The sequence below is a fragment of the Scatophagus argus genome, chromosome 22 (genome assembly GCF_020382885.2).
Source record: "Scatophagus argus isolate fScaArg1 chromosome 22, fScaArg1.pri, whole genome shotgun sequence".
NCBI classification, from domain to species: domain Eukaryota; kingdom Metazoa; phylum Chordata; class Actinopteri; family Scatophagidae; genus Scatophagus; species Scatophagus argus.
In genome coordinates, this window is record NC_058514.1 from 14,023,942 (window position 1) to 14,046,439 (window position 22,498).

The window sequence follows — 22,498 nt, forward strand, 5'->3', positions numbered from 1 at the left end:
CACACAGTGAACATTATTCTTCAGTTCTCTTGGAATGCAGGCCAAAGAAGTTCCATCAGGTGGCGGTAACGACAAAAAAGATGTATCTGCCGTAAAATATAGAGAAGAAGAAGTCTCTAACAACAAATCAGTGACATTATGTAGCGCATATAACTGCTCTTTTTGAGTATTAACTCATTTAACTGGATTGTTAATCTTATTTAGAGGAGGCGTTTTGTAGTTCTGGTTGAAAGCTAGCCCAGCCACATATTTTTGTCTTTCTGTTACTATTAGTTAATGCTAGTCAACTGTGGCTGGCTGCTAGCTTTCTGGCTAACAACAGCTAGCTTAATCAAATCTTCAGCGCTGGGTGTAAGAAGATGGACTCCACCGTCTTCGCGGCCCTTTCCAAAGGTTTGTCCGCTTTTACAAAAAGGAACCATTAAAATTGCATTTGTTGGAAAACTTTGCCTTTTGCGGTAGTTCAGCTGACGTTGACTTTTTAGTCGTGCTCATAGTTACAAGTTAGCTTAGAAAGCTGAGTTCGTATTCGCTGAAACGTTACCTTGACATGTATTATTATGCATTCCATGTCGTTTTGCATGCACACCGTCTTATGAATGTGAGTAGTGTATATAACTTGCAAATTAAATAAACGGGGAGAAAGTATATCTGACTTGGTTTTTGCAACAGTGTTGTTATTGAACATGCACTCAAGTGTTTCTAGTAAGGTTGCATTCAACACACACCTCTGTTCCTGTACGTAACAAACAAAAGTATTCTGCAATATGCACATTCGTGGTGTTTTCTATGCTGTCTATCATTAAGTTAATGAAAAACATCTGTATTAACAGATTACTTCACAGAACAGAGAATACATGTGTTTGACCGCTGATCTTTTCTCAGTCCAGTATCCAGTATATAGGATAATTGGGACATTTATTAAAGGCTGGCTGCATCCCTTTTCAGTCTGAGTTCTCTTCTGTTTTTCAGGTGACCCTTTACCTCTGGCATCGTTGCGCCTACTTGTCCCACCCCTCCAGCTTATGACAGCATCCATGTGGCAGGTTCTGAAGAAACAAGATGTCATGAACTACTGGAAAGTGGCAGAGCATGTCTCTTTGATGATGGACATGGTCCCAGAGCTGCTCATGTACAAGCACAGGATGCAACTTAATTTGGGATTAAGGGCCAGGGTGGGTACCAGGGGAGGTTTTGTGATGATAGACATCTTGTGATATGTGAGCTGTGTTTTGAACACATGAGTATTTTGTTGCAATGTTTGCTTTTTTCTCCTCATCAGTATATTCTTGAGTTGTGCCGAGGTGAACAGCTCCAGGAGCCTGAATTCATTTTGTCTCACCTGGAGAAAATGAAGCCTCAACATCCCACTCTGGTAGATTTAAGGGTCTAGTTTTATATTAAGCTTAATTTAGCTGTTTGTAATGAATATAACACACCAATTCCAATTCAGTTCTCCGGTAATGACTTGTACTTGTACTATGTATCATTGCCCCCACTGCAGATGAAAGAATCAGGAGAGGAGGAGGTAGCAATTAACTTTCTTGATCTGATCCAGACTCTGCTCAAAGATCCTGAAGAGAGACAAGATTTTTTCACGGTGAGGCACTTACAACTCTGTGGCGCCAAATCCAGCAGCAAATGTTACTTGCAATTATAGATTACAGTGTGTATGAAGTTTGGTTCTGTAAGTTGCCCACATTCAGTTGGTTGTGGAATTTAGCAGGTGGAACAAAGTGCTTGGAAACATGATATTACAACATTATATGTGACACTTTAGCTGACTTCAGTTTTGCACTAGCGACACTGTAAAAAAGTTTATAATGCAATCTCTTTTGGTTTTACGAAGGAGGTCTTCCCTGCTGAGTATGGCCCTCAGTATGACAGTGATTTGCAGACGCTGTTTTCGGAGTTCCTCTTTCGGCTGGCTCAACTGTTGCCAGTTCCTGACCTCGAGCAGGTGAGGTGTCATTGTGTTATGGTTCTGATAGAAAGATTTCTCACCATGAAAGGATAGTACTGAAGTGATACTGCTGAATGCATTATAGTTATGCAACAGCGGCAAATTGAAAAGTGGCTGATGGTGTGGCTCCTTGTTCCTGTGATTATGGTTTTAATGTGCCATATGTCTGCCAAACCCTAGCAATGCGCCATGATTCAGTAGCATATGACACTAAAACAGTGGCGCACCAATGGCAGCCGCTGAACATTAGTGTTTGCGAGTGAAATAGGAGTGATAAGCAGTTGATAGCTGATAGGAGTCATTTGATGTTTATAAATTTCACACAGCACAGTATTTCATTATCAAATATGACATATTTCAGTAAGGTGGGCAAGATGTGACAAATGACTGTGTCTCAGAAAATATATTCAAAAATGACTCAGATAATTATTTTCTGTTATTTTATTTCAAATAATTCACAAGCTATAAACTTTTAATCGAGGTCAGCTCAATAAAGGTTACTTTTATATTTATTATGTTAAATAGAGTAGAGTGTGCTATACTTTGGTGAATCTTCCAACTCGAGAACTCGTGCCAATTCCAATTTCATTCATTTTCTACAGACAGTTTCCTGGCTTGAAGCGAACTGCTCTGTGTTAGAGGATTGTGTGAATTCAATCTCTGAGCATACAGACCTGCTAAATTTGCTCCAGCACCACAAAAACCTTGGCCATTTAGAACAACATGGTAGGTGACTTCACATAGCCACATCTACCATGTTTCACTGTTAGTGTAGAGGACAGAACTCCGTGACAATAACTATGTGTCCTTCACGTTCTTTGTGCAGTTCCACCTTCTAGCATGGGCGACAGGATCCTCTCCTCCCTCTCTGCAGTTCCCACTAGCAGAATGACAAAACCTACAGAACTGCCCAGCCAATTGGAGTCACTGCAAGGCCTCAGTGATGAGACGCACACTGTATCGTTCGTGGACAATGTAGCAGTTGAAATAATCACAGTGACAGATTATGCAGAAGTTGAATTAGGCACAAGCACTGACATCGAGGTGGTGATCGGAGAAAACTGCTGTGAAGGAACAGACACTGACACAGTGGCTGAAGATTCACTGGTGGTGCTTCCTGATAAGGCAACCAGGGAAGAGGAAGAAGTTGTTGAAGCAAGGGAAGAAGAAACGCAAGAAAAGTCTGGAAGTGGTTTGACAAACATCATCCTTCCAGAAGTAAACTCGGATGACGTAGCGTCCTCCCAACACAAAATCTCTCTGGGACCCCATGACTGCCCGGAGTGCAAAAAGAAATTTAAGTTTGCCTCTTCTCTAATTGCCCACAGGGTCATCCACACTGGTGAACGCCCCCACCACTGCAGTGACTGCGGTCGCCGCTTCTCTTTCAGGCAGTCCCTTGACAGGCACAGAAACACTCACAAAACTGGACGCAAGTACAACTGCGCTGTCTGCGGGGAGACCTTCCATTCTTTGTCAGCCCGCACAGAGCACAAACAAACACACATGCAAGATGGCGTTTACACGTGCCATCTGTGCAACAAGAAATTCAACTGGGAGCTGGCACTTGCAAGACACCTGAAGTCTCACACTGATTGTCACATTGCAGGCAAACCTACAGAGAGCCATAAAGATGACCAAGAGGTTGCTGTAGGTGGTGAAAGTGCCGACGAGACTCCTGTTACGCCTTCTGAACCTGACTGCCAGGTGCAGGCAGATGATAATGGTGATAGGGAGCCGGAGAGTGCAGAGGTTCAGAGCAGTGAACATCCTGTCCCTGACCCTAAAGGCATAACCTCTGAACTTGACAATAAAGTCATTTCCTTGGTGAAGGTTCGCACAAGTGGGCGCAAACGCAAACCTACCATGAAGATCCAAGTGATAAATTTACAGAAGCGAATGGCAACTAAAGGAAAGAAGCAGCTCACTAAGACGAGCCCTCCAGAGCTGAAGCCTTCATCCTTCAGCTGGTAAAACTGTCTTTTCCTCACTCATTATTTTTGATCTGTCTTTGTCACCCTGGTTAGGGCTGTTTATTGAAAAGAATCTGGCGATACAATGCGTATCACGAAACAGAGTTTGTGATTCAGTATGTTGCGATATATTATGATATTGTAACCAAGGCAGTGTATGGTTTCATAGGCTTGTGCTTACGCTAGCATTGTGTGATTTACCTCTGGGCTCAGTTGATGTTTCATTGGAGTTGAAGAGTCAGATAGATTGCAACACTGCCATCTAGCTGTTGGGGAATTAAAAACAGCACAAAATGAACCAAAGCCACAAATCTGTGCATGTAAATGATTAACTAAAAATCAGTAGTGTTTTTGAGTATTGATACAGTATCACAAAATGTGATATTGCAAGACTCAAGTGTGTTGATATCTTCTTCCAACCCTAATCCTGATTTTCTCACAGGTTTAGTGCATAGAAACAGAATGTGCTATGTTATGTTCAGTAGAGCATAAAATGGCTGTGGTGGGACATCACTGTTTTTCCTTTCTCTTAACCAGTACGGAGCACTCTTATGGGTCATCTTTGGTCTCATCAAAGGACAGTCATGAAAGTGAGTGTTCATTTTTATAAATATAACTTTTTGATCTTTCATGCCACAATTACATAACCAGAGATAAAAAAAAAACAACAATAATTCAATCCAGTTCCAAAAAAAAATTTGTATCCCCAGGAGGCAATTCAATAAGTTGTTAGCATCAAGAAGGAGTCAGAAGTTTACCTTTAGTGAATAATTGGCAGGTTCTGTATGTCCGTACATTTTCTGATAGGCTTTATAATTTGGCCATATGCTATCTATATTGTAATATTGAAATGTATATGTGAGCATTTGCTGCTTTGTCATGTATTTTGGTAAACTGAGTATCTTTAGGTTTTCCAGTATCTCTCTAAACAAATTGTTTGCAATTTAAGTTCAATTGTGAACAAATGGTGGAGAAATTAGTAATTTCACATTTGTGATTTATATGGTCCTTCATTAATAGCACCTATAAACATGAAATTCCAAAATGTAAGCATGTAGTTTTGCATGTTACTTTTTTGCTCCAGTTTCTAATGTCTTTGTTTTTCTATAAGGTTCTGTAGCAGATGGTTCCTCAGCTGCGTTCTCCTGCCCTAAGTGCTCCTTCAACCACTCTGAAGAAGCACAAATCGAGCAGCACGTTGACAACGTTCACTCTGTTGAGACTGAGGATGACAAGCTGTCTCCTCAGACCTTCGCAGATGAAGAGGGACGTTTTACTTGTCCAGACTGTGACAAGAACTTCAAGTTCCAATCCTTACTAAAAGCCCACCAGCGCATCCACACAGGCGAGCAGCCCTTCCTGTGCTCTCAGTGCGGACGGAGGTTCTCCTTCAAACAGTCACTGGAGAGGCACAAGCAGACACACAAATCTGGGCGCAAGTATGAGTGCCTGATCTGTGGCGAGTTTTTCAAATCCCTAGTTGCTCAGAGGGAGCACAAGAACTCCCACATGGAGAATGGCGAGTACCTGTGTTCAGAGTGCGGCCGGGCATTTGCGTGGAAGTCGGCACTGGTGAGACACCTGAAGACCCACGGCAAGGATGCTGACAAGGTGGAGCGTTCTTACAAATGCCCTCGCTGTGACCTGGCCTTCAGCTGTGCCAGCTACCTCAACAAGCACCTTCAGACTCACAGAGAGGAAAGGGTGCACACCTGCAACTGTGGAAAGAGCTTCGCCTACCGGGCAGCCCTCACGGCACATCAACGCATCCATCAAAAGGAGCGGCCGCACACATGTATGCAGTGTGGGAAGGGATTCCTCTACAAGGGTGGGTTGCTGAGTCACATGAAGATCCACTCTGAGGAAATGCCTTTCATGTGCTCTTTCTGTGGTAAGAGCTTCAAGAGGGAACGGAGCATGAAGAAGCACGAGCGCTACCACACCAGGGAAAACGTTTTCAGCTGCTCACAGTGCGACAAGAGTTTTGTCTATAAGGCAACTTTGATCAGACACGAGCTGACTCATTCAGGGGAAAGGCCGTACCTCTGCTCCGACTGTGGGAAGGGCTTCTTCTCCCACGCTGAGCTCCTGAAGCACGAGCGCTTCCACACTGGTCACAAGCCCTTCCAGTGCCCTCACTGCGGCAAGAAATTCACCCAGTCTTGCTACTTGACCATCCACCTGCGTTACCACACCGGAGTTCGGCCGTATTCCTGCACAGAGTGCGACAAGAGCTTCCTCAGCGCCAACCGCCTGAAAAGGCACCAGCGAACGCATTCGGGGGAAAAACCGTACCTGTGTGTAGAATGTGGCAAGGGATTCAGGCAGTCATATAATCTGAAAATGCATCAACGAACTCATATCATGAAGTTAACAGAATAAATTGAAATTACTGACCAGGAGATAAATACTTTGAAGGTTTAAAGTGTATGCAATTAGTTTAGATTGAGGAAAAAGCTACTATTGATGGAATATAGCAGTGATCTGCATTTAGTATACCCACGTTCCAAGGTTCATGAATGAATATTTTTTTCCCCATTATACTGAAAGCATTTGATTTCCAGGTTGTTTTGATTAAAGCACACTTAGCAGAGTAATGTTTTTCAATATGCATTGTTTTTTTTTCCCTCACTACCTTGGCTCAAGATCTTCAAATAATGAACAGCAAAAAGGTTTTACATAAATCCAGTCTTTATTGTGGGAATGTTTTATAACAAAAGATTTAACACTGGTCTGGAACAGAAGCTTAAAACATTTTCGTGCTTGAACAAGATACATTTGCTCTTGACAGCTGTGGTTTCATTTCAGTCATTAACACAAACATTGCTGTAACCAGGTTCTGTGGCATAGAAACCTGTGTCTCAGGTCAGTAGTAGTAGTAAATAAGGAGCTACGCTGTGACAGTTAAGCAGTCAGTCACAGGTCAGTTGAAAATCAGCTTAGACATCTTTTGAGTATTTAGTGTTGAATCTTTACAGAATTTAGGTGTACATCACAGGGTTTACTGACAAACTAATTACATGACGACGACAAATCGGCATTGTGAATCATTTTGTGGAGTCATTTTATGAAAGTTTCATGTGAAAACAGAAAAGACTACACAACTAAACTACTGCTGAACCTACTGAAAGAGTGAGTTTGGTCAGCGCTTCATCCATGAGAAAGATCGAGAAACGTTAAGACTTTGCCACCAAAGTAGGCAATGTCTCACTCTAAAAGAGCACACATATACAGTAGTTTCAGCCAAGTTGGAGCAGAGGTACTAAGAAAACAGCGAAGGCTTTGCAAAGCAGTAGCCCTGTCGACCAGGCTGTGACCTACATGGCTATGTGTAGAGTGATGGGGCAGTGGTCGCTTCCCTTCACCTTGTTGCGGATCTTGCTGTCGCACAACCCTGGCAACAGACTGTTAGACAGCACAAAGTAATCGAGCCTCCAGCCCACATTCTTTTCGCGGGCATTCATCATGTAGGTCCAGAAGGAGTAGGCGTGGGTCTGCTCGGGGTAGAGCTCGCGGAAACTGTCGACGAAACCAGCCTCCAGCAGCTTGCTGAAGCCTTCGCGCTCCTCAGGGGTGAAGCCTGGGTTTTTCTTGTTCCCCTTGGGATTCTTCAGGTCGATCTCCTGGTGTGCAACGTTAAGGTCACCACACAGCACCACGGGCTTTTGCATATCCAGCTCGCTCAGGTACCCCCGGAAGTCCACATCCCAGGTTTTGCGGTAATCCAGGCGCACAAGGCCTTTGCTGGCATTTGGCACATAGGTGGTCACCAGGTAAAAGTTAGGGAACTCGGCAGTGATGACGCGGCCCTCCTTGTCATGTTCTTCTTTGCCTGGAGGGTTAATAGAGGAGAATCAGCTGAATGCAGTTACTTGAACCAGGCTGAAAGACATGTTCAGTAATTTCCTGTATATGTAAAACAGACATATATTGCTACCAATGCAGACCTTTGAGATGAATGAATAAGGTCTTCTATTTTGGTCCGGTATTGACTATTAATAAGAAGACTCACCAATGCCATAGGTGACTTTGACGGGTTCAGTCTTGCAGAGCATGGCCACACCACTGTAACCCCCCTTTTCATCTGACCCCGCCCAGTACTTGTAAGGGTACTCAGGCATTGAGGTGATATCAGCAGGGAGGGATTTCTCTGCGCACTTTGTCTCCTGCAGACATAAAACATCTGGATCCTCCTCACGCACCCACTGGAAGGACAAACACAACCGTTAACTGTTAAAACAAGTCTCAAGACTAAAGCTGACAAATTTATGTTGCTCAAATTTCTCAAGGTCACTGCAGACTCACGTCCAGGCCGTTCTTTTTCACCCAGGCCCTCAGCCCATCCACATTCCATGAGGTGATCTTCAAGTTGGCATTGCGTCCATCTTTGCTGGTCATTTTGTCGGGAGGATCATCATACAGTATTGGAGCTTCTGGTTCCTTTTGCTTCTTTGCTTTCTTTGCAGAAGCTGCGAGGTGCAAAGTCATGAAAGTGGCAGGTCAGAAGTATTTTAGTTCAGAAAGTCTATTCATAAGTTATTATGTAATATGTAGAGAACAGTATTTATTGAAATGTTTTTATTAGTGCATGATGCAGTACCAGAGCCTGAATCGTTTTCCGCATCTGCAGAAGCCTCTTCTGCCTTCTTGCCTCTCTTCATACTTGAACTCGGTCTGACTGCAAACACGGCTCGCAGACACACAACACGTACACACAACAGCACACGCGCCGCTGCAAAAACAGAAGAGAAATCAATTAAATTACTCTGTTCATGTCAACTGTCAAAGGTTTTCTCCACGGAGTCTGGTCCGTGACACGAGCTTAAACCACTTTGATTTTATGCGACCTGACTGAATTTGCATTCATCATGTGTATGTGGAGAGAGCAAGCAGCATGTGGCAAGTTAGCAGGAGTCCCAGTATAGCTGATTAGTTCAGAGCCATAAGGTGAAGCCTCCCTGTATTTTATTATGATGCAGTAGAGTGGAGAGTTGTGCACACAATACCAACATATCACTCTGACTGATCTTCACAAGAGAGTATTCTCATCATTTAGGAGTCGGTACAGGTTAGGCTGTCTAATGTCATGTTGCAAGGTACAATTTTTAAATATGATGCCTTGTTTTGATCTGAAGAAATATTCAGTTAAATGGTTGTTGTGGGAAATAAAAGCACAATTGTGTCACATTGTGGCATTGCTACGCTCCCATAGCAGCTGCTGACTCAAGTGCGAAAAACTGGGGGTTTTAATTTTTTTTTTTTAAACACTGGCCAATCCTACTAGTTAGCTGAGTTAGGTGTGCGCCTTGTGGTCCTATAAGCTGACTCTCCCCACTGGGATCCTCTCATCCTGAGTGTTCCTGCACTAAAGGTGTGAACACCAATAGTCCTGTGGTGCTTCAAGCTCCCTGTCCAAGCAGAGTCAGCTGACAGAACCTAATATACCTCTGGCAAAGCCAAGCTAACCCTTGAAAACACAAAGTCAAACGATAACACAAACTAAGGAATCAACTGTGGCAGACCAGCAACTCCAGCGCTATACAAGGCAAAGTTTGTGTTTGTGTCAAAGGAGTCTGGAGGCTTTGGAGAGAGAAATATTACAGCTTCTGAAAGGGCTGTTGACAGCGAGGTAAAGCAGTGAAAATGTTTTAAATATAGCATGCACTTTAAATACAGCTTCCTACACTGAATATGGATAAGTGTCTGACAGGATACCACGTCAAAAAAATCTGAACCTGTGCCCAAGATAAGTGATGGACAGGATATTCAAATTTTAAGTTTCTCTTTCTCTTCTCATTTCTCTTCTGCAATTTCTTATTTATCAGCCAACAATAATACTACAAAAAACTTAAGCCAAATATCAGCCGATGTGTCGGTGGATATATTTATGTGTTAGCTGAGCATCTAGAAAAAGGCGAGTCTCAAAACTTGTGTAGTAACACTCACAGATGGATATCAACAGCAGTACTGACCCGTCGGATGCTGGCCAAATTACGATGTCTCCCTCCCTCCGTATAAGAAATAAAGATGCGAATACCTGCGTTTCCCAATTTCACAATAACATCAAATTTACACGTATGCATTTGTTTCATAAAAGGTGCTTTTCAACCGGAATAAAGTTACGTTTCTTATACTTGCAAAACAGGAAGAGCGCTAAGACGTTGCTGGTCAGGAGTTATAGCTAAGAACAACTAAATGTAAATACGTGTGAGCCACAGAACGCATAATTAACAGCATACATGTAAACCTTAGAAGACATAAAATCAACAACAGTAAAACATATTTAGCCGTTTTATCTGTTGACGTTACACAGCAGGTTAAATGACAAGTTATGCTAACGTTAGCTTCTCCTATGTGACAAAGAGGCCAAAGCCAGCAGCAGACGGCCTGCGCTGAAAATGAATGGAGAATAACCAACCAGCTACTAATCAGCTTCTTACACAGCTTATTTGATTAATCAATAAATGCAAATGTTGAATAACGGAAGCGATATTTAAGTATGTTAGAGGAAACGGAGATGCAAATTATCTTACTTGCACAACAGGATGCAGAGAGCAATCTGTACTGCTTCACAGGCACTTCCCCAAACAAACACACACACACAGACTCCTGCTCGCCTCACACAAAAAAGCACAGCAAAGACTACTGGCCACGTGCTTGCTGTACTTCATGACTGCCTAAATTTGTGCCTGATTAAAAAAAAAACTCCGCATTTTTATTCCTGTTTAATATAGATTGACACAAACACACAACGCTGACTGCTCTAACGCACATTACATTATTCTGATACGATGCTATATTAAAACATTATTTACGCTAAGCATTTTGGTGAGGCCAACTCCACAGCTGTCAGTGTTTGGGACCCCTAGCTTCATGGCGTTGTGGAGCTGCACAGGGTAACTGTAGCAGTAAATTTGTTTTGTTTAAAGGTTTATCTGGGAAGAGTTTGGATTAATGTGAACTACGAAAAGGAAGAGAAAAGGTAGGTTTACGTATTCTGTTATTCAGACCTGCGTTAATTAAGATAGTTTTACTTAGAGGGTATGCTACCTTTGCTAGCATAGCAGGTACACGGCCATATAGGAAGCTTTATTTTGTTTTGGGTTTTTTTTTTAAATATGAATGATATACAAGAATGCTTATCACAAAGACAAAATCATACACAGGTAGGATAAACGCGACATATTCACTCTACTGCTCTAATAATAAACCTCTTTGCATCCACGCAGTGACAGGATGTATTAGTTTTCACTGTCTTTTCTCTTTCCTCAAAAATGTTTCTTAGCCGCCATGCCTGTAGTAATTGGATTTGAGGGCAGTGCCAATAAAATCGGCATAGGAATCATCAGGGATGGTGAAGTGCTCTCCAACCCTAGACGGACTTACATTACCCCTCCTGGTCAAGGTAAGTCACCGTGCTGTTAAAGCATGAATGTCACCTTCACTTTTGATGGCGATGTAACAGAGTGTAACAGTCCTGCATGTCAAGTTGACAGTGTGTTATTTTACCGATCAGGGTTTATGCCGAGTGACACCGCCAGGCATCACCGTGCCGTCATACTGACTGTCCTCAAGGAGGCGCTGGAGCAAGCAGATCTGAAGCCTGCAGACATCGACTGTGTGGCGTACACCAAAGGTAACACAAGAGCCTCAATCTTCACCTTGTAGATGACGGTGTTCACTGTTATTAATAATAAAATGACATATTGGCAGCAGGGAAAGACTAATGGGAAACATTTTGAATGACCTGGCCAGATAAATCAGATTTATCCACTTAAAAACAAAGCTGTCATGTCATTATCGAGGTGACAGTTAAATCAGTTACTAATTGTTCATTAGTAAACAGCTCTGCTCACTCACTTTTCATATCAGTTAATCTTTTACCTGGAAGTTACATTATATGGACAAGAGTATTGTGACACCTGACCATCACACCAACTGAGACTTAAATGACATTGCATTCTAAGTGCACAGACATTAATATGGAGTTGGTCCCCCCTTCGTGGCTATAACGGCTTCCATTCTTCTGAGAAGGCTTTCCGCAAGATTCTGGTGTGTTTCTGTGGGATTTTTTGCCCATTCATGCAGTAGAGCAATAGTGAGTCAGGCACTGATGTTGGACCAAAAGGCCTGGCTCGCAATCTCCCTTCCAGTTCATCCCAAAAGGTGTTCAGGTCTCTGTGTGGGCCATTCAAGTTCGTCCGCACCAGACTCATCCAGCCATGTCTTTATGGAGCTTTGCTTTGTGCACTGGAGCACAGTCATGCTGGAATAGAAAAGGGCCTTCAACAAACTGCTGCCACAAAGTTGGAAGCATAGCATTGTCCAAAATGTCTTGGTGTGCTGAAGCATTAAGATTTGCCTTCCCTGGAAGTTAGGAGCTGAGCCCAACACCTGAAAAACAGCTCTATACCACACCTGAATTCAACAATAAAGACGTGTGTCCCGATACTTTCATCTAATGTCTTTTATTACTCCACTGTAACACTAACTCTCTCTGTTGCTTGTTTTTCCTTCTTCTTCTTCTCTTTCAGGTCCTGGTATGGGTGCCCCCTTGGTGACGGTGGCTCTGGTGGCCCGTACAGTGGCTCAGCTTTGGGGGAAGCCGCTCCTTGGTGTCAACCACTGTATTGGACACATTGAGATGGGCCGACTCATTACGAAGGCCAACAACCCCACCGTGCTTTATGTTAGTGGAGGGAACACACAGGTTGGTTTCTCCATGTAGTCCTTGTTTCCCAGGATGATTTACTCATCTGCATGATTCTTAGTTTCTGTCTTGTTTTTCATTTGGCATGGAGCAGAGCGTCTGTGCTGCATCAGCTGCCAATGAAACTGTGTTGGCAGAGCTGTAATGCACACTGACTTATAGGTTTAAGAGGCACACGTAATTAGACTCTTGTCCCTGTCTTCTTCTGCAGGTTATTGCATACTCAGAGCGGCGGTATAGAATATTTGGAGAGACCATCGATATCGCAGTTGGAAACTGTTTGGACAGGTTTGCTCGAGTTATAAAGGTGTGTGCCTTGATCCAGAGTTAGAGCACCTATTTGCCTTTTGCTGTATGTGATCAATGTGTGTTAATACTTTGTGTGGAATTGTTCCCCCGCTCAGATTTCCAATGACCCCAGTCCAGGCTACAACATAGAGCAGATGGCCAAAAAGTGAGTGAGAGCCATGAAGCAGCTTCACTGTGTATCATGTACCTGATGGCTGTTTTCACATGAATAATATTTTCACACTACTTCACTTTGATTCTTGTCTGTACTGTTAGAGGGAGTCAGTACGTTGAGCTGCCATATACAGTTAAAGGAATGGACGTCTCTTTTTCTGGGATTTTATCCTATATTGAGGTGGGTGGAACTATTTATCTACAATTGCTGCTGTCATCTACATATCGATTTCATCCTCTTTGTGATCTTTTGACATGTTGTGGTCTTTTATTAGGAAAATACCCAATACTGATACCCAAAGCTACAGTTTGAGATACATACGACGCTGTCATGATCGAAACGTTTCTTTTTTCTTTCTTTTTTCCACATAGGAAGTTTCACATAAGATGCTACATTCTGGTCAGTGTACAGCAGAGGACCTGTGTTTCTCCCTGCAGGTACTAACAGCAAAACACTATTTGTTAGCGCAGGGGTCCCCAAACTTTGTCTTGTCAAGGACCCCTACAGAAGCTGCACACTAGGCCAGAGACCCCCAGTGTGAGAGGATTTCATCTTAAAGAATCCCCTCTGAATATATTTTTAGGGTTTGAAGTTGTTTTTTTTTTTTAAGTCTCTGATTGTGTGTTGTGATTCTGTTGGACCAGTAAAAACAAACATCATTCATGGCTGTTTCATACTAAAGCTTCATTCATACTCCACATGGTCTTCAAACAACTTAACATTCTGCAAAGCCCGCTCTCTCCTAAATGTGCAGTGTGTAGTTTTTGCCACTAGGGGTCTCTCAATAGAAACAAAACACAAGACCCAAGTAGCGTGGGATTGTGGGTGTTGCTGTCTCCATCGTTAAACAGCGTGAAACAAAGTGAAATATGCCTGCTAAAATTTCCCTCAGCCCAAATCTTCATCTGTGTCCAAAATCCAAACATTTGACTATTGTGTGTGACAAGGAGAAGAATTAATCGTGTAATCCTGATGTTAACTGTATTGCCCAGCACTGACACTTCCCTCCTTGCAGGAGACCGTGTTCTCCATGCTGGTGGAGATCACAGAGAGGGCCATGGCTCACTGCGGCTCCCAAGAGGTCCTCATCGTTGGGGGCGTTGGCTGTAAGTACATTGGAAGATGAACGTTTAAAGCAGGCATGTCGGTGTGGCTGCAGGTTTTCTTTCCAACCAAGTAGCAGCACACCAGACTTGACTCATTTAATCAACTGATCTCCGTCTTCAGACAGTTGATTGGTCAAACGGTGTGCTCTTGGTTGGTTGGCACAAAAACCTGCAGCCACACCGGCCCTCCTGTGGACCAGTTTGACATATGTGGTTTAAAGGAAACATCCAAAACGCTTTGAGGATGTCCTTTGTGCTTCTGGATCATGTTGGGTGGTGTATTACTGTCCAGATATTTCCAATACTACAGTTCCAATACTACAATGTCACAGGAGCCTAAAATATCAGCAGTAAATGTCCTGAAGTGTGCGTCATTGAAGTTTTATAAAGCAGCCATTTGACAGGTTCATCAGTTAAATGAACAACAGAGGAGTCTGAGATTGTGTGCACTCTTTGAATGCACTATTGTATTCTATACTGTTTCTACTGTTGTGAAATCCATTGAAATCCCAGTGTGAGTTTGTTCTTGAACACATGGGAGAAATGCTTTCCCCCCCAGATGACAAATATTGTCATTCCTGGATGTGGTAATCAACAAAACTGTGCAGAGAAGCTGTCATGTTAGCAGAGTAGCAACACCACAAAAGGTTTCTTTAGGCTTATATTCTTCTCCAAATGGGGAAAAGAATCATTTTTATGTCATTTCACTGCTTATTGTTTTCTCTCAGTCACTGTAAAATGCCATAACTGTGTCTTAAAGGTTCATCCCATTATTCTAAGTAAACTAATCCACATTAGGAATCATTAAAGCCTCATCAGAAGGCTTTACGTGTCCTCGTACTGAATGTGACCTCCGGTCTCCTTTGCAGGTAACCTGCGTCTGCAGGAGATGATGGGGGTCATGTGTAAGGAGAGAGGAGCCAAACTGTTTGCCACAGATGAACGGTAAAGCAGTCGATCAGCACACATTCACTTTCACTCACATTAGAATGACAGTAGAGTTGGCTTTGTATTCAAAATCAGGGCGTTAACACCCAGCCCACCCTCCAACATAGTGTCCCATAATGGTGTAAATGCTGTTTTAGAGGCATTTCCAGTCTGACTGGGGGGGGGGGTCATCATTTTAACAGGGAATTATTTCAGTTCATATTGTATTCTACTGAGCTTATGTTTTTCCTTTTCCTCTCCCGCTGATTTTCATTCATTTCACTAAAATACTTATAGTTTAGAAATTAGTTATGAAAAAAACAGCTGCTGATATAGTTTTAAATGTGGTGAATAAATATACAAATAAAATATAATATTTGTAAAAATGTAAAAGCATGTATGTATGTATGGTCCTTTTACAGAAAGTTTCAACTCAGCATTATGTTCTGTGGGAACGTAGAAAAATGTCCTTATGAAACCCTCGTGTGAATACATGGAAAGAGCAAACTGTCGTCTATTCTCTCTGTCACACATCCTCAGTGTTCAGTCCCTCAAACAGTCTATCAGGAACATTGTGTTCCAGGTTCGGCCCGAGTAACAATGTTCACTCTATACCGTAGATTCTGCATTGATAACGGAGCAATGATTGCTCAAGCGGGCTGGGAGATGTTCAGGTCTGGTCAGGTGACGGAGCTGGAGGACTCGTGGATTACACAAAGGTAGATTTCATGCTACTGTTTTCTCATCTCTTTACACTCTCTTTTCATTTGTCTTTATCTAAACTCTGTTTCTGGCACCTTGAGGGAAATTATGGTAGTCATGATATTTTAAACAGACTGCTAGCGATTTAGCAAGAACCAAGATGCATTCAGGGTCCCAGAGCTTAAATATTAGACCGTGACCCTCAATTGTCACATATTTGCCATTTGGACATAGAGTTCCTTGCTGTTGCAGGTACAGAACAGATGAGGTAGAGGTGACGTGGAGAGACTGACCAACATCTTGGTGGTATAGACGTCAACGTAGCAGGTCTGTGATGACAGGTGGTGTTGGAACTCCTAAGTACCTCTGAAGGGGCGCTTCAACCCTGGGAAAATGAGTCAGATTTGTTCTGAAGTTTTTCTGTCCCATCTCTCCCTGTTCACTTGCATTACAGTTTAAAGCTTCACAAGGTAATTTCACTCTTTTGGTGGCTGCAGATGCTGTAGCAGCGAGTGTATTTAGATTTTCAAATTTTGTACCTGCTTGTGTTTCAGATGAACTATAGACAAGAGAAAATTCTGATGGTGTTTTTTTGTACAATTTACATCCCTTTTTGTGTGGCTTTTCTCTTTAAAAAAAAAAAATCCCTGGCACTCTGATATTTTACAAAACTGGCTGTAACACAACATAAACAGTAAACCTTTGTCACCAATTCAAAGAAACATTAACAGAAACAGGTGATGTCAGCAGTAACTCTCCAATGAAAAATAAAACAAATACTGAGAACTTTCAAGTTTTATTCATTTTTATTAAGCAATACTGTTCTTACATTCCTCCTTTCTCCAGTGTAAATTTTTTTTTTTATTCAATAAATTCTTTTCAAAATTCAACATACCAAACGTGGTGAGATCCCTTACTCATGGACTAATGAGTAACATTCACTCAATCAGGGAACCAAATAAAAACAAAGTAACACAGCATTAAGATGTGACAGGGGAGGGAGATTGGGGTGGGGGGGGGGTGTGAAGGTTTGAACTTCACTGCGCCTTTGACTACACCCCTCTGTAAACTGAAGACACAGATAGACAAGTCCTCTGCATACATTATAACCATAAAACTCAAGCAGGTACAGGACAGACATTCTTCCGTTTGTAATGAAGGGGGAAATAAATCACTCTGGTGAGGGTTTCTCGCACAAAGGGATTGGTCACAACTGATTTTTCTTCTTAACAAAGTGCTTGATTGACCACTCGCTTTACAGAGGACACAAATAAGGTTCAATAAAACTGCAGCTTTCAAAAAAAAAAAAGAGGGGGGGGGGGTTAAATTACAGCTCCTCCGAGATTGTTAAAAAAAAAAAAAAAAAAGGCCAGCTCTACACATACAAGCTAAAAATGGAAATGAGAGGCGACGAAAACATCTGATTAATTAAGGCAGGCTTCCTGTAAGGCGTTAAAAAAGTCCATTGCTGTAATATCTCAAAGGAGTTAGTCCAAAGTGTCTCAGTGTGGCTTTGCGTGAAGACATCATCCTGAGTGCAGTGTGTGTGAACGGGACTCAAAAATGTGTCCATCTTTACGTGTTTCAATGTGCATGTAGGTGTGTGTTCTGTATGCGTTTATATTTATATATATATATATGCTTTGGGTTTCTCACACTGCTAGGCTGGGTGCTCTTGGGTGTCCTTGTACCAGACAACCTTTTTTGGAACTGCAAAACAGGAAAACAAAATGTCAGAAAGAGATGTTGAAGCGTGGGTACATGTCTGATAAGTCAAAAAGGACTGTCCGTCACATCAGTTTTTTACAATAAGATGAAAACAATTGATTGTTTTACAATCCTGAACTTGGTGTCCGGCCGGCCACCACACCATGGAACTTTATCCACCACCGTGGCGACTAAGTGTTTGTACCACAATAATCATGTAATAAAACAAAAAACCTATGGTGAGAGTATATACTGTGTTTTGATATCATTTACAGGCATGCTGCTTCTGTGTCTGAGTTACACACCCAGGGACAGGGACTTCATGGTGCATCAAGGTGTACCCTGTAAACTCAGGAATCTATTCTTGAATGGCCATGAAGGCTGTTTAAAATAGAAAAGATTTTATTGCAGCGTTTGTTGAAGAGTTAGAGCTGATAACTATAAACTCAAAGTTTAGAACTTGAGACTTGCCAATTGGACTCGCTTTGGACTACAAACTAATCATTTGGCTGCTTTTACTGTCCACTGGACAAATGCAGGTTTTTATTTTGTTTAGATACATTTCCTTTATATTGTGGGTAACTCACTCTATATTTACTCATACTAGTAGTGAACAATTAATTTCAGGACTCTCTGAACTCCACAGATCTACATAATGCAGCGACCAAACAATAAGTGGTTTCTAAAGTAGACTTTACCACAAAATGCTGTCATAACGTCTCCTTAACACTTGTAAGGGGGCTAAAGTCGATTTCACAACATTCCATGTTTTCTTCCTGACAAGCAGTGTGACAGCACTGACTGGTTTATTCTGATTCAACCTACCTTTTTTCTGTTTGTTGCAGATAGCATTCCATTCTGAGGAGAGGAAGACAAGCGAGTGTTAGACAGAAGACACTAACATGAACATTTTTAATTTAAAACAAAAATTTGGCAGGGCACCATCTTAAAGGCTACTCCTCGCACTCACCTCTACTGTGATAGTTCAAAGCCTCCATTAGATGGCGACAGCTAAGCAGCAGCTTCCCATTGCTCTCATCTGCATCGGGGCGTGTGGTAGTGGTGACGGAGGTAGCAGCTGGAATGGGTGTTTCTTCGTGGGGCTGCACTGTGAGAACCGTCTCAAGCAGAGGGTCTGCTAACTGTTCGGCATCTGTGGGCTGGTTGGGGAGGGCAGCGGGACGAGCGCTGGAGCCCTCTGAGCCCGGCCTCGCCTCGCTGATGAAACTGAGACCCCACTGGTTCTGTAGCAGCACGCCGATGGCTGGGCGGTCCTCCTCCAGCGCTCCACTTGTGGCTCCCGCCTTCACCTTGGAGGCGTAGCTGACGGCGGGCTGCAGTTTGGCAGGGCTGTCCTGCACAGGGAAGGCAGGTGGAGGCTTGAGGAGTGACAGACTGTCCTCCACCCACCTCTCCTTTTGGTTAACCTTTTGAGGCCGCTCGCTTACTTTGCTGACCCCCTTCTGACTATCTCTGCGGAGGCTGCGGCCTTTCTGCTGTTGGCCCTTGCGTTCTTTTTCCCTGCGGAAGCTGAAGGTGTGTGCGTGGCCGGGCCCGATCAGGTCGCCTTCAGGTGAGAGTTGTCTGGGCTGTTGGTCACCTCCGGAAATACAACCTCCACCCCCACCACCTCCACAGTTTCCGGAACCAGGAGACAGGCGTCGATTGCGAATATGTGGTTCAGAGTTGGTGGCAGAAACGAGGACTGCTGGGTCACACAGAGAATCGGACTCACACACGGTGTTGCTTGCTTCCCATGTACCTGAAAGAGGTGGTGACATGTTGGTGGTTAAATATCAGATATTATCACGTTTTTTTTTCTGCATATCTTTGTTTAGTATGAAACAATCACAACTGGAGAACATTAACACTTAGTCTTAGCAAATAGTGTTAATTTTTTTTTGCCTCATTAACTTAGCAATGACTGCACCGTGTGTCCAAACAGGTGCTTCATACTGCAAATTCTTCACTTGATAGTGGTTCAGAAAGGATTTTTTCACTTGGCTAAACAAATATCAGGAGTGGCTGGCACATTTCCATGTGACCTCACTGTGCAGAACAACTACAGCCCATACTGCTGCCTATTTGCCAGCGTGAGCAGAAAAGAGCAAGACGACCCGATAGTGGATTGAGAGGGTGGAACTGCTGGAGCAAAACATGCCACGTAGAGTGTGTGTTCTTCTGACACTGAAAAATGACAATACACAAAGCCAAAATTGTGCACTAGGTAGTCTGCTGTAATGCTGAAAGTAGATGAATCCATCTTCATAAGCCTCATCCCCTATCTATTTAATCTGCAAACACATTTATCAAACAAAAAGGCCAAACGATGTTTAGCTGCTTCTCAAAAGTGACAGTCGCCTTATTATCCCTTGCTCGTGTCACTGTGAAATGCGTTTGAGTTTTCATTAGTCAGTTGGACAAAATAAACAAAATGAAAATTTCACGTCCGACTCTCCAAGTTCCAAACTTGGGGATTTCTCACATTAATCTGACATTTTACAATCTGAACGAGCAATAACAACAACAGACAGAAATGAAAATAAGTGAAATGATGACAATAACTGCAAGGTGCGAGTCTACATTTAATTCACGTAAGTGTCTATAAAATGTATGACTGCTGAAACGAGTCGGTAAGCCTTACTGGCAACTCTCATTATGTCACCAAACTTTAATCAATGTTTAACAGCAGTCTGTGTCATCCAGTCACACTAGATGGTGACGGGACGGTCAACTTATTTTTTTCTAGTTGAGTCATTTTCTGTCCACATGGCACAGCAGACACTACTGCTCGTTGTCTTTAAAAGGGAAAATCAACTCGATATACTTTCTCGTTGTCTATAAGGATGAAAATCAAAACAGGTGTTTTGGGGGCTTACAGAAGTCGAAGGGGGGGCATAGAGTTAAAGAACTGAATGTACCCGTCCTGAATGGCGTGCCCGCTCCTAAGCGCCACATTTCAAAAAAAAAACCCGATGAGGTAACGTTGGTTTACCATATCGGGGACTCAGTCTCAAGCGCCGCGACAGAAATTTCGAGAAACAGGCTGACTGTACAGAGCTCACCAGACTCAGGCTAAAAGAGTAACTGGGCTGCTTTATTAGCTTCTCGCCCGATACAACAACATGTTCTGCTTAATGTATGCGATGCTGGCAGCTAACAAGACAGCAAAAGCTACGAGTCAAAACCGGTGTTAGCAAACTTGAATTAGCAGCGTCACGGTGCGCCGAATTAAACTCGACACTCTACCCCTCAGCCATAACAACATGGTCAATATAGTTCGATAATGTATCAAAAACAAAAGCTGTCGTCGATGAAATGGCTTTGTATCTGCCTTATCACGAATTAACAGCAAGCTAGCATGTTAGCCGAAGTCAAAGTTTCGTAACCCCCATTCAAAGGGGCTAACACCGTTGCTAACACCGTCGGCAAGACAACAAAATAACACCACTGAAAGTAAAGAATTTCACTCAGATAAATCGAAAAGTTGTACAAACTCACCTGTTTTGATATGCATGTCTTTTAGTTCAATGTGTCGCGGAAGGTAAACCGTTTAGTAACTTTTGTTTACAACGTTAAGATAACGACGCCTTGCTGGATGAGTCTTGTGTGGCCACCCGGAAGCGACATGAGAATGTGGGTGGGACAGGAAGTCCCTGTAGATAAGCGGTCCGGCGGGAAACTTGGAGGGAATTTTAATATTCAACCCTGATTATAATAATAACCCATGCGATAACCACGTGGTAATAGGGACCTATCTGGATGATACCGATATTATTTCTTTTAAAAGCAGATGTATTATAGACAGATAGTTAAAGGTTTTATTAAACGTAACGCTGTAAACGCAGCAACAAATTATTGGGTTTCTTATGGGTTACGGCTCAGAAAAATTTCCGTAGAACAAATTATACAACCATGTTATGGGATTTATATAAAATGTAATCTAACAACAATGCAAGAAAAAAACAATTGGAAATGCTTATTGGGAGAAGTAAACCGAGCTCTACTAAAGTTCAAACTCGACTTATTGTCTAAACAAATATGATGTATTTTTGACCTCTGATTATAAATATGCTGGAAGTTGCTAAATGAGTCTTGTGTGCATATAAATATGCTGGAAGTTTTTATCAGCCAAGCTGCTCATTGCACCATCGTGCTATATATTATTTCTCTGTTCCACAGCCAAGAAGTAGCCTGGTAGAAATGTCTGCCGTCACAAAAACCTCTTTATATGACTGAACAGGAATAATCAGGTAATCTAATCTGCTGATCCAAAAGATCAGATCAGCCATCATGAATGTAGCAATAACGACATCTAAAAAAATCATGTAACTGCAACCTGAGTTCACAGACTCTTACAGATTCTATCAGTCTTGAGTGGATTACACGCATTCTTCCATTGTTGCTCTTTCCTCTCATTGTTTCATTGAATGTACCATCCCAAAACACCACCTTTAATCAGTTTACACAGAAACCTGTAATCAGTCACAGTGGAGAGTGAGCATACAAAGCTCGACCATCCAGTGACACTGCTGTTTCAACATCGGCATGGCAATTTATTCAACACTACACAGATGGATAAGTTATTAAAGTCACAATAAATAACATGAGAAAAACCCACCTTGGACATGTGAGCAGTCCTCGTCTGATGCCACAGTTTGGTGAGCGGTATCATCTTTAAAATCTTTAGCCCTTTCTCCTTTTTTCACAGATCTTTGTGACTCTTCTTCACTGCTCCTTTTCTGCATGTCATTAGCCCACCTTTTCATAACGTTGTGTTTGATTATTTGAATTTTGCTTTTGTCTTTCTTGCTCTTATTTTTCTTTTCCTCCTCCTTGTCTAAACCAGAGACCTCTCTGCTCTTATCACTTTCATAAATCTTCATTTTCTTGGGTTCTTCCATGGCCAGTTTGGCATCTTTTCTGGTCCCGTTTCTCCCTGGAGCT

At 42.5% G+C, this 22,498-nt stretch overlaps 4 protein-coding genes across 5 annotated transcripts; 2 read left to right on the plus strand and 2 right to left on the minus strand.

The window, feature by feature from the left end:
- The first annotated feature begins 63 nt into the window (after positions 1-63).
- Positions 64-6,533, plus strand: LOC124053329 (zinc finger protein 37-like). The gene is made up of 9 exons (XM_046378380.1): positions 64-393; positions 973-1,175; positions 1,283-1,375; positions 1,505-1,600; positions 1,850-1,960; positions 2,566-2,689; positions 2,790-3,933; positions 4,474-4,526; positions 5,048-6,533. Exons 1-9 carry the CDS (start codon positions 360-362, stop codon positions 6,316-6,318), a joined length of 3,129 nt encoding a protein of 1,042 aa, XP_046234336.1. The 5' UTR covers positions 64-359; the 3' UTR covers positions 6,319-6,533.
- A 76-nt stretch (positions 6,534-6,609) lies between these two features.
- Positions 6,610-10,620, minus strand: apex1 (APEX nuclease (multifunctional DNA repair enzyme) 1). Of its 2 annotated transcripts, none has more exons than XM_046378383.1 (5): positions 10,470-10,620; positions 8,537-8,668; positions 8,242-8,405; positions 7,949-8,141; positions 6,610-7,768 (listed from the first exon to the last, which is right to left on the minus strand). In XM_046378383.1, exons 2-5 carry the CDS (start codon positions 8,595-8,597, stop codon positions 7,254-7,256), a joined length of 933 nt encoding a protein of 310 aa, XP_046234339.1. In that variant the 5' UTR covers positions 8,598-8,668; positions 10,470-10,620; the 3' UTR covers positions 6,610-7,253. The 2 variants fall into 2 exon arrangements, with proteins under 2 accessions (XP_046234339.1, XP_046234340.1); XM_046378384.1 differs by lacking the exon at positions 10,470-10,620 and adding an exon at positions 9,883-9,944.
- A 148-nt stretch (positions 10,621-10,768) lies between these two features.
- On the plus strand, positions 10,769-17,153 carry LOC124053331 (O-sialoglycoprotein endopeptidase). The gene is made up of 12 exons (XM_046378382.1): positions 10,769-10,918; positions 11,222-11,341; positions 11,453-11,572; positions 12,471-12,646; positions 12,858-12,953; positions 13,051-13,100; positions 13,211-13,289; positions 13,481-13,546; positions 14,125-14,215; positions 15,085-15,160; positions 15,763-15,861; positions 16,097-17,153. The coding sequence occupies exons 2-12, from the start codon at positions 11,227-11,229 to the stop codon at positions 16,134-16,136; spliced, it is 1,008 nt and encodes a 335-aa protein (XP_046234338.1). The 5' UTR covers positions 10,769-10,918; positions 11,222-11,226; the 3' UTR covers positions 16,137-17,153.
- Positions 16,632-21,207, minus strand: si:ch211-214j24.10 (uncharacterized protein LOC558894 homolog). The gene is made up of 4 exons (XM_046378385.1): positions 21,053-21,207; positions 18,522-19,313; positions 18,377-18,409; positions 16,632-17,554 (listed from the first exon to the last, which is right to left on the minus strand). Exons 1-4 carry the CDS (start codon positions 21,066-21,068, stop codon positions 17,505-17,507), a joined length of 891 nt encoding a protein of 296 aa, XP_046234341.1. The 5' UTR covers positions 21,069-21,207; the 3' UTR covers positions 16,632-17,504.
- Between the last annotated feature and the right edge of the window lie 1,291 nt (positions 21,208-22,498).